This window comes from Oryx dammah, unplaced genomic scaffold, assembly GCF_014754425.2.
Source record: "Oryx dammah isolate SB20612 unplaced genomic scaffold, SCBI_Odam_1.1 HiC_scaffold_13, whole genome shotgun sequence".
Lineage (NCBI taxonomy): Eukaryota > Metazoa > Chordata > Mammalia > Artiodactyla > Bovidae > Oryx > Oryx dammah.
In genome coordinates, this window is record NW_024070197.1 from 30442678 (window position 1) to 30453697 (window position 11020).

Here is an 11020-nt window from a genome sequence, read left to right on the forward strand (position 1 = left end):
GGTGCGTGGGACCACTCCGTGCTGATGCATCTCACCTGACAGCGTTGCTCTGGTGTATAAGGTTATTATCAAACACACACACTCCAAGCAGGAAGTGAGTCTGGTTTAATCCATGATGGCTTTTTTCAGGACAGGAGATTCACATGCAAGAGAAGAAGAAAAGACTACAAATGCCCAAAACATGGGTCCAGAACTCTGGCTCATTCACAAGGTCTCTTGGGTCACAGGAAATGCCATTGAAGAAGCTGCTTTTGTGTTTAAAAAAAAAAAAATCATAAAGTAACAAAATCCTATTGAAGATATATGCACAGCATAAGGTCCTTAGGTGAACACAGAAGGCACGTCTCACCCCTCATGTGGGTCAGGTGTCCAGAAGTACATTGTCCTGAGGGCCTGGGAGCCGCTCACCTGCTGACGGCCCCAGGAAAGAGAGGGTTGGGCTGGGCCTGCCCAGCTGCCCCGGGCGCTGTTGCTGCCACTTGTTATTTGGAGCCCTCAATCTTTTGGACCTGGTAAGCTAGTCTATGAGCTTTGCTTTGAAACAGTCGTACACCCAGAATAGGCACATCACCTGAAGTCATGGTCCTGGTCTCCAAAAGTGTGAGGTGGGCAATGGGACCTACTCTCTCCTAGGTCGCAGGGTAGAGGCTAGTTTTCTCCCTACTTCAAGAATGAAGAGGGAACTGGTGCTCCTTGAACAAAAGAATTTTTGGGAGGATCATTATTGACAAAGTGCCTGGCATGAGCAGGGGCCCCAGCCGCAGACAGAAACCACTGGGGCCCAGGGCTTGGCCTTGTGGCAGTCTTGCTTCTCTCCCCCACACCCACCACAGCATGAAGGGTCCCCTGTGATGGGGTAAACAAGGCTCCATCTGCTCTGTCCCCTGTGCTTATTTTTGGCAGAGAGGTTAAAGGGCTTAAGGTCCTAGGGTAGAAATGAGAAGGGGCGGAATATTCACAATGCCCTCACAGCAGAGAGGCTGGACAGTGCTAAGCCAAGGGTTGCCATTGTGTATGGGGTGGGGGGCAGTGCTCAGGAATGTTGCTTGGGGCTGTAAGGAGGCCTGTTCCGTCAGCAGCTCCCACTGCTGCTTGAGAAATCACAGCCTCCCTCCCCACAGGCTTCCCTGGCCACACTCTGGCCAGCCTGGTCAAAAATTGCAGGAGCGGAGGCCCGCGTGGCTCAGGTGCCAGGGCAGGGCAGGTCTTCAGTCAGAGTCAGAGTCGGAATTCTCTTCTGAAAGGAAAGCAGAGAGGACGCTTGGCAGGAGTTCTGGGGCCAGTGGTACCTGAGAGCCGACTCCAAGGAGGCGCTGTCAGCTGGAACCCTGGGCTCAGGCCACAACAGCTGATGGTGGTGTCTTCTTGGTGTGGGGACTGTGAGTGCCTGGGACCCTCTAGGCTGCAGCAGAAGGGAGGCAGGGAACCCAGATGCCCCTTCCTCTGGGGCCCCAGGCCCTCCCAATCTGCCTGGCTGTTCTCACTGCAGGCGGCAGGCTTGTGTATCTGCACCCCACCACAGCCCCCCCACCCCGCCCACCGCTCCCCCGCCGCCCCCCAGCCTGCAGTGGGGCTGGCTGTTTGAGAAACTAAAACATACTGGAAAAGCAGGAAGCTTGTTTTTAGCCATTTCAGTCTCCCCTGCCCCAGGAATTTCAATGTCACCTGCCTGGGGACAGCAGGCCCTTAGTGGAAAGAAGCCCCGCAAAAGCCCGCCTTGTCTCTGTCCCGCCCTGGGTCACTGCTGATCCTCACAGGGCATGGCCACCTGTTCCAGAAACACCTCACCCGGACAGGGGCACCTGCCCTTTACAGTCTGTTGTCCTCACTCCCCCTGCCCCATTTACTTTGCCTGCACACTCCTACAAATCTGTCAAAACCCAGCTCGGGTCGCCTCCACAGCCTCCGAGCTGGCCCGTAGGATGCGTGCTCCCTTGGCTGCTTCATCTCCACCTCTGTGAGCCCTCGTTTTGCTGTTATAGTTGATGTCAACTCGGGTTCCTCCTGCTCCCTGTTCATGCCCTGCGTGTACACCACCACTCTCTCTCTGGGTGTGATTCCTGCCCTCTCCACTCCCTGAGGGCAGGTAGTTAGCCTGCCCATCTGCACATCCCTAGGGCCCAGCACACGGCAGCCTCAGCAGGTGTTTAGGTCAACAGATGCTGACAGAAGGGCTGGGAGGGATCGGGGACAGCAGGCTTGGGGGAAGAGTTGTGCTGAGCCAAACATCCGATTTACTCACTTGCAGGGAGCTGACATCTGTCTGTCCATTTAAAGCCTGCCTGGGGTTCTGGAGTGGAACAGGCAGGTAAACAGCTTGGGCCCTCCATCCCAGGTCAGCTCCTGGGCGTCCCTGCCTTTCTGTGTGGGAGCCTCCACTGCCCCTCCAGGTCCCGCCCCTTTGGGCAGGGACCTCTATCTCCTCTGATGGCCGCCCCGGGCAGGAAAGCCCCAGGCTGCGGCTGAGGAAGCCCTGAGAGATCACAAGCTTCAGACTGGCTTGGTCCCTCTGGGCATGTCCCTCAAGGCCCCCCCTGTGCTGCACACATGCACGCCAAGGATGTGACGTGTTGGTATGGGTGCTGTCACGGATGGAAAAACCAGCCATCCAGCTTGCAGGTTTTTCCTTTCTTTTTAGGTCAGGTAATGGCACAACAGCCATGCTGAGCCGAAGGATGGCTAGAGGAGGCCAGAAAGTCTGTGGCACTTTTCCCTGGATATAAAAAATATCCATCCTTGGATAAAACAAGCCCAAGCTGCCCTGTATCTGCCTGGGTGCTGTGGATAAGAGCTTGGCTTGCTGGTCTTTAAGCTGGGGGGCAGGCACGACTGGAGACGGGGGTGCTACTCTGGGACCGGTGACCGCTCTGCAGCCCAGTGGACAGCGCCTAGGAGTGGTCTCGTGAGGCGAGGAGGTGCCAGGCGTGCCCTCAGCGTGCCCTTCCTGGAGAGGCCAAAGCCCCAGAGAACCGTGTGTTTCCCGGAGGGGAGCAGTTTTATCATCAGTGCCACATGAAGAGATACTAGAACCATGCTGTGGACACACTTCCTGCCCACGGGGAGAGAGGAAATGCTCTTTCTCCAGCCTTAAACTAGCCAAGAGCCCCCAAGGGAGGGCAGGGGCCCCGAAGCAACCATCCCAGGTGACAAGCCCAGTTCTTTGGTGGAACCCACAGGGTGGCCACCCACCTTCTGCCTTATTAGCTGTGGTCTCGTGTGTGGAGTCCTCTTGTTTGAGGAATTTGGCCACGTCGTTAAAGATCAGGTAGAAGTCAATGGCAAACACGATGGTGGCAAAGAAGCCAAATACCTGTGGGAGGCAGGTGGGGTGGATGGCATGTGTCAGCAGGAGCAGGGAGCCTGGGAAGGGGAAGGCTGCCCCGGGCAGCTGCCGCCCTGTGCCCATAGCTTGTCTTCATCTGCTTGGATAAGCAGCTCAGAATGGCGGGCACAGACCCCCCTCCCGTTAATGACAGATAGGCAATCGAGCTGTTCATTTGGTTTGGCCAACAGCCTTTCTAAATTCTGGGCAGAGTCAGTCTTCAACCAGAGGACTGTGGCATTGCTGAGAACCATGATGAAAGGCCAAGATACCTCAGCAGAAGCAGACTGTGCCCAAGGAGTTAGGAGGGGTACCCACTTAGGAGTGGGGTAAACATGAGTGGGGCACCCCCCCTTCCCAGAAGTTGGGGAGCAACTCACCCCGGCTGCTTTGGAAGCCCCATCTGGGTATTTGGCCACGGCTGTGATGGAGATGGCAAAGTAGATGAGGGCCGCTGTGACACAGCGGAGGAAGTCCTGGGGAGACAGGGGTGCGGTCACACGGCTGTGAGCTCCCTGCTGTGGGGCACACAGCATGGGAAGGTGGCCATGGGGAGCTGAGGCAGGAGAGAGGGGCTCAGAAGGGCAGTGTGTGCCAAGGACAGGGCTGGAATCCCACTGTCAGATCCGGGACATAGACGGGGCCCCCAGACCAGCCTCCACGCACTCCCCCTTCCAGGCCCCACCTGCACGCCCTGGTCCTCCTCCAGTCTCTACCCCTGCCCCATCCAGGTGCCTCCTGCCTGCCATTCTCTGACAGGTGGACAACGGTATGGACCAGGCTGCAGCCCACCCTGTGGCCTGGCCCCTCTGGTGGGGAGGGAGAAGTTGGAACCCTTATCACCCGCTCCCTCTGGCTCTCCAATAGTGAGATCTGGTCACCGGTCTTGCTCTGCCACATGCTTGTGGCAGGTCCATTTAGGTAGCACAGTTTGCACCTGCTGATCCCTAAAATGGGGGCAGGGGAGAAAGCTGGAGACCAGGGTTCAAGTGTCTCAAGTGTACCTTTGCTGTTCCTTCTGACTCATTTCATACAGCAAAGTCCAGGGTGGGTTTCTGGGCCCTCCCAGGTGATAAAATGAGTTGCCAGATGGCTGAGATCTGGGGGAGCCCTGCGAGTCCTCAGTTAACCCGCCCTGCCCCATATGGAAATGGCTAGAATTCCTGCGGCTTGAGGCTCATTCCGAAAGGCCCAGCTGGGAGCACCAGCGCCACCTGATGGCCAAGGGTGAGAATGCTATCTGGGTTCACAGCCTCATAGACGGACCCTGGAGGCCCAGGAGGCAGGCCACCTGCTCTGGGTCCCCTGGCTGCTGCATTGTGAGGCCTGGATCATCTGAGGCCGGGCCCACCCAACAGGTTCCAACTAGCTACAAACAGCCTCCAGTGACTTGAAAGGGAGACTGAGGGCCAGCCAACCCCTTCCTCCTGGGGCCCCAGCCCTCACCATCATGGGCCAGCACAAGCCCTGCCACTTGTCATTCAGCTGCATGGCATCAGCAAAGAGGAAGCAGAGGGCCAGCAGGAACTCCAGCAGGGGCGCCGTAAGGAAGGCAGATGCTGAGGACGCCACATAGCAGACGAAGATGATGAACGAGAGACCCTGGGAGGCGAAGGAGGGAGAGGTCAGGGCCTGTGCACAGCCCCACCCTGCAGGCAGGAAGAGAGGTGGCTCCAGCAGGGAGTGACCTGCCCAGTTCTGCAGCCGCAGGATTAGAACTCACAGGATGCTGCCCCCAGTGCCTCTGGGCATGGCCCTGCACCCAGACTCAGGCTAGCTCCCTGCCAGGACCCAATGAGGAAGCCCCAGCCTCTCACAGCGTCCAGTACCCCAGAAGGCTACCTCCCTGCCACCCACCCCTGCGGCTCTGTAGCAGAATCCACCCAACCCAGATGGTGCTCCACAGGGGACAATCAAACCTACACTCTCTCAGGCAGTCAACTAAGCAAGAGCCAGCTTCAGAAAATTACACCCCAAACCCAGTATCTGTGCTTTTCAATGAGTGAAGAATTTACATGAAAAAACAGGATACAAATCTGGCACTTTAGTTAATATGCCTGCTGAAGTATTCAAGAGTTGAAATGTACCAATGTCTGCAATTTACTTTGGATGCACCAAGAATAAAACGGATTGGACTCCCCTGGTGGTACAGTGGATAAGAATCTGCCTGCCAATGCAGGGCACACTGGTTTGATCCCTGGTCCAGGAAGACTCCACATGTCAAGGAGCAACTGAGCCTGTGTGTGCTGCAACTACTGAAGCCCATTCACCAAGAGCCTGTGCTCCAGCAACAAGCAAAACCACAGCAAGAAGCCCAGGCACCACAATGAAGAGTAGCCTCTGCTCGCCCACCACAACTAGAGAAAGCCAGCCCAGTGCAACCAAAAATAAAGTATAAAAAAGTTAAGAAAATGGATTGATGGACAGAGAGATACGTGAGAGGGGCTTCCCTGAAAGCTCAGTTGGTCAAGAATCCACCTGAAATGCAGGAGACTCCAGTTCGATTCCTGGGTCAGGAAGATCTGCTGGAGAAGGGATGGACAGGCTACCCACTAGAGTATTCTTGGGCTTCCGTTGTGGTTCAGCTGGTAAAGAATTTGCCTACAATGTGGGAGATCGGGGTTTGATACCTACGTTGGGAAGATCCCCTGGAGAAGGTAACGGCTACCCACTCCAGTATTCTGGCCTGGAGAATGCCATGGACTATGGGTTGCAAAGAGTCAGCCAGGTCGCAAAGAGATTTGAGAGAAAGTAAATAGCAAATAAGGCAAAGTGTTACCAAATGGATAACTGGTAGGCATATGTTTTTGCTGTATATTTTCAAATTTTCATAATAAGGAAGAAACATCCAGAGGGAGAGGGAGTGGTGACATTGCCACTGCATGCCCTGCTGCATCACAGGTCCCGCCTTTGTGGAAGGAGGGGCAAGGTGTCATGAGGAACTGATTGAGAATGAGATGTTTTATGCAGCACTGGCAACTGATGCGGGAAGATGCCAAGGCCCGGTTAGTTCCGCAGACCGTGCACTGGGAAGGGCAGACAGGTTTGATGGGGCTGTTCACAGGGCCCAGGGTCTGACGAGGCTTGTGAGAGCTCCTCACCACCACCCGTGCACCCAGTGCCGTTCACAGCCCACTTTGCAGATGAGAAGAGTGAGGTTAAGACAGATGAAGTAGCTTGCTCAGTGTCATACAGCTAATAAAAGGGCATCAGAATTTGAACTCTGGTCTGGCTGACTCCACATGTGGAATTCTTAAGCAATCCTGCTCCGTGGTTGCTGGCCCTTTTCCGTTCTGGTTTCGGAACTCTGGCTGGGTTTGAGCACGTCCATAGCTGAGTAGCTCAGAGCAGGCGGTGGGGGGGTGGGGGTCGGGAGGGATGACACCCAGATGCCCCACAGGGGGCACCATGGTGACTTCAGACAAATGAGTTGCAGAGCACGGGAGTCTGCTCTGAACACGACAACGGAGGTAGCTGAGCCCAGCTTGAACAGATGAGAAACTGAGGCACAGAGATGTGCTGAGAGGCTGCTGGAGCCTCCCAAGAAGACAAGGCCACGGGACTCTGGCCCAACCCTATCCTCTACTTCCTGTGCCAAAGGCTGTTATCTGTGGCCCTCATTTTCCTTTCCCCTACCCTCAGAGCCTGATTCTGGGGATCCCCCTTTTGATTCTGTTCCTCATTCCCCGGATCCCTGGTGGCAGCTTCCTCCCCCTTCCTGCCCATGTCAGCCTCCCACTTGCTTGGGCCTGGGGGCAGCCAGAGGTGACCTGAGGAGGCAGAGTGACCTCAACTGGCTCCACTTGCTTCTTCAGTGCCCATCCCTCATCCGTCCTTCCTCCCCTCTTCATCCACCTGGACCTAAGATCTTGGTGCCCAGTTTTGCCAAGGGCCTCCTCTACGCTCTGGCCACCCATCTTCCACCCAGGAGGAGGGCCTGAGTCGGGTGTGTTTGGGGTCCCCTCAGTGGGCCTTGGACTCAAGGCTTCTCTCCACAAATGTGGCTCCTATCAGTCTGCAAAGTGGCCAACCAAGGGATGACTCCCAGCAGTGTAGGCTGAGTCTAGGATCCGGGTGCCTCATGTGGGGAGTTGGACAAGTGCTGGCTTTGTGACCTCTGAGCTGACCCCAGAGGCAGGAGGAGGTGGTAGGACCGACGCCTGCCATCTGTCCCCTGGGAGCCCAAAAGAGAGGTGGGGACAGAGTCCTTCCTCTGATCCCTGCTGTTCTCAACCATGCTGTCACCTGACCCGCAACTCATCCGGGTCAAATCCCCTAGACGCTGGGGCCTCAGCTTTCCCGTCTGCAAAGTGGGAATAATGACAGGGGTTATCAAATTGCTGGAGATCCAAGTAACAAGTGCTTCTGTCTCATCCCGCCTCCCCGCTAGGCGTCTTCCTTCCCTTCCCTCCCCTCCACGGAGGCCAGCTCCAACCCCCAACCCCACAGGCCGACAGTGCGAGGGATTTTCAGAGTGTCCCGAAGACAAAGGGCTGACGGGCGTGGGTGGGGGGTGCGGGAAGAAGGAAGGAGCTCAGCGAGGGTGGGACGGCTGGGGCTGGATCCCAGCGAGGGCGGGGAAGAGGGGGATGAAGTCATCCCCACGGCCGCCCCTCCGCAGTCTGGGTGGGGGTAGGTTTCTGCGCGCCCCCCAACCTTGTGGCCCGGGCCTCACCCAATCCCGGGGGGTCGCCCCTCCCGGCTGTCGGGACTCGACTCTGGCTTCCGCCCAGCAGCTCGAGGCCGGGTCGGTCCTCCCTGCGCCCGAGGAAGCGAGCCAAGGAGCCGTGGGCCCACCCTGGGTCGCGAAGGGCCGATGCCTCCCGGGCCCGGCCGGGGCGTGGCGGGAGGTTTTGCGGAGCGGGGTGCCCGTGAGGGAGGCCTGAAGATGCGGGGACGCAGCCCGTCCCAGGAGCCCAGAGAGGGCGGAGGCGCCGGAGGTCACACAGCGCCGGGCTGGGCTCCCCGGGGTCCGGCCGCCGCGTCGGTGAGCCCCCTCCCCGGGCTCCCCTGCGGCCCCCGCGTCGCCTGCGACCAGCGCGCGGCTCAGCTTCAACGAGCCCACCCCAAACAGGGGAAGTTTGCCCAACTCAGCCCAACTCGGGGGGCTGCGAGCGAGGCCGGCGGGCGGGACCCCGGGCGTGCAGACGGCGGCGCCCCCAGCCCCACGCCCGGGGGCTGCAGGCGGGGGCGGCCGCTGGGGGCCGGGCTCCGCCTGGAGGGGGCCGTGGGCGCCGCACTCACCGTCTCCGCCAGCAGGAGGCGGCCTTTGAGCGAGCAGAGGAAGGCGCGCGCCGGCAGGAGGGCACGGAGCCCGGGAAGGGCCGCGCTGGGCTGGGACCGGCCGGCGGGCTCGGGGTCCGGGTCGGGCTCCGGGTCTGGGGGCCACATGGCGGCGGCGGCGGCCGATGCTGAGGCTCGGCCTCGCTCCCTCTCACCCGGCGCCCGGGAGGGAAGCGGAAACCCCGACTGTGCGGAAGGAGAGCGGGGCTAGAGTCGCAGGGCGCGGGGGCGCATCCCCGCCGCTCCGCCCCCACTCCCGCCCCGCCCCTCCCCTCCTCCCTTGCTGGGCTCTTCTCGCCTCCTCGCCTGCAGCCTTCCTCCCTGACTCCTGCCCCCTCCTCTCCCCTCTCCCCTCTTCCGCCCGCCTTCCTCCTCCTCCGCTCCTCCTACCCCTCGAACCTCGGCTGCCTGCACTCCTGCAGCCCGCGCTGGCCCGGGGCTTTCTCAGACCCCCGCCTTCTCCCCTCACCCCTGTCCTGGCAGCCGGAGACCTTCTTATTGCCGCCACCCAACACTCCGTCGGAGCTCTCAAACCAGCCCTCCTTGCCCAGAAGATTGTCGGCTTTCGCTGTCTCCCGTCTAACTTCCTGCCCATGCGTGCTGGGGACCCAGGAACTTAGGCCTTCAAAGAGCGAGAAAACTCTGTCTTCCTGCGGCTTTGACCCCCACGGTCAGCTCCCTGCCCCACTCCTTCTCTCTCTCCACTGGCCACCGCACTCCTCTTTGGCCTGCCCAGCCTCCTGGAGTTTCTTCTTTGGCTGCCCCAGCCCTGGATTCGGCAGCGCCCCCTGCCCCCCACGCCACACACGCATCTTCATCCTGGGAGGACTCCCATACTTAGACCTCGGAGCCCCAGCCCCTACACAGCACACACACATGTCTCCATGGAGTTCAGTGTGACCAAGATCCCGCCCAAGACATTTTTAATACGCCTGAGCCTCTGCAATGGGCAGTGCCAGTTGCCCTTCTACCCCTAAGAGCCAGATCCCCCCCTCCCACCCCTGTCTTCACCTCCTTAAGCTTTCTTCTATGTCCACGTCTTAACCACCACAGCCTCCACTAGACTTCAGACAACTTCTCTCTCCTTCCTGGACTGTTGTGAGGGTGTCTTTTTCTTTTCTTTTTTACTTTTTTGGCATGTGGGATCTTAGTTCCACACCCAGGGATTAAACCCACACCCCCTGCACTGGAAAGCAGTCTTATCGGCTGGACCACCAGGGAAGTCCTGTGAGGGTGCCTTTAGGGGGCCTCTCTGCTTCCTCTCTTGGCCCACAGAGGGATGCTTAAGTCATCCATCACAGTTGCTTCCATTCTCCTCACCTGCAAAGACCTTGATAGCTTCCCATCTTGCTTAGGGTCTTGGTATAGAGTAAAAACAGCCCCTTGCTGCCCTTTGCTCTGTCTCTCCCACCTGTAGAGCTGATTATCTCTTCCACGCTGCTTCTTGCAAGGGGATCTTTGTAAATGTTGACCCCTCTGCCTGGAATCAGATAATGAGGAAGAGAAATGTTATCTGATTAACTCCTCTTTATTCTTCTGTGATCATAACCACATTGTCACTGTCTCAAAGGAGACTTCCGGACCTTCCCAGCTAGCTAAGAGTCATTGGGTCATTTATTTATTCATTCCACACCAGTGCTAGAAGCCCAAGAGGCAGGGAAACCCCAGATATTGTTTGAGGGGGCAGGGTGGGTGGGTAAACACTTAAGGTGTCCAGAGAATCCTGAGTAAGATGATTCCTGGTAATAAATGAGTGGCTGGTTCAAAGAGCAGCCAAGCAGCCTGTGTGGAAGAAAGGACTGAGCTAAGAGCTAATCAGACAAGAGGAGGAGCCAGACTGTAGAAGACCAGGCCTTGGGGTTTAGATTTTACCCCAAATTCTCTGGGAGGTGGTCAGGTGAAGATCAGAAAAAAGGATGACCTGGTTCTGATCTATGTTAATTAAACACTATTCAACACTAACTCAGTAAGAAGAAGACAATCCAGTTTAAAGAATGGGCCAAAGATTGGAACAGACAATTCAACAAAGGTATATGAACATCCAAGAAGCACATGAAAAGATGTTCGATATCATTAGACATCTTAGAATGTGAATTAAAGCCACAATGAGATCACATTGTATTATACTCCTATCAAAATGGTTTTGTAAAGGGGGATGCTGCTATTTAAGTGCTGGTGAGGATGGGAACCAACTGGAACTCTCAGACACAGGTAAGGGTGGAAATTGTTACCCCCACTTTGAAAGACAGCTTGACAGTTTTCTTAAAAAGTTAAACAGAGGAATGGATATAGAAGATGTGGTACGTATATACAGTGGAATACTACTCAGCCATAAAAAGGAGGAAATAATGCCATTTGTAGCAACATGGATGGACCCACAAATTATCATACTGAACAAAGTAAGAAAGAGAAGGA

General features: G+C 57.0%; 1 protein-coding gene across 1 annotated transcript; it reads right to left on the minus strand.

Moving 5' to 3' along the window:
- Positions 1-87: 87 nt before the first annotated feature.
- On the minus strand, positions 88-8873 carry CMTM3 (CKLF like MARVEL transmembrane domain containing 3). Its single transcript, XM_040253435.1, has 5 exons — positions 8567-8873; positions 4769-4924; positions 3703-3798; positions 3190-3310; positions 88-1237 (listed from the first exon to the last, which is right to left on the minus strand). The coding sequence occupies exons 1-5, from the start codon at positions 8711-8713 to the stop codon at positions 1209-1211; spliced, it is 549 nt and encodes a 182-aa protein (XP_040109369.1). The 5' UTR covers positions 8714-8873; the 3' UTR covers positions 88-1208.
- Between the last annotated feature and the right edge of the window lie 2147 nt (positions 8874-11020).

Excerpts from the sequence above, each read along its gene's own strand:
- CMTM3 (XM_040253435.1), bottom strand. The coding sequence starts at position 8,713 with ATGTGGCCCCCAGACCCGGAGCCCGACCCGGACCCCGAGCCCGCCGGC. Across the intron at positions 3,799-4,768 it reads GCTTGTGCTGGCCCATGATG|GACTTCCTCCGCTGTGTCAC; the intron begins GTGAGGGCTGGG and ends CTGTCTCCCCAG. Across the intron at positions 1,238-3,189 it reads CACAGCTAATAAGGCAGAAG|AAGAGAATTCCGACTCTGAC; the intron begins GTGGGTGGCCAC and ends CTTTCCTTTCAG.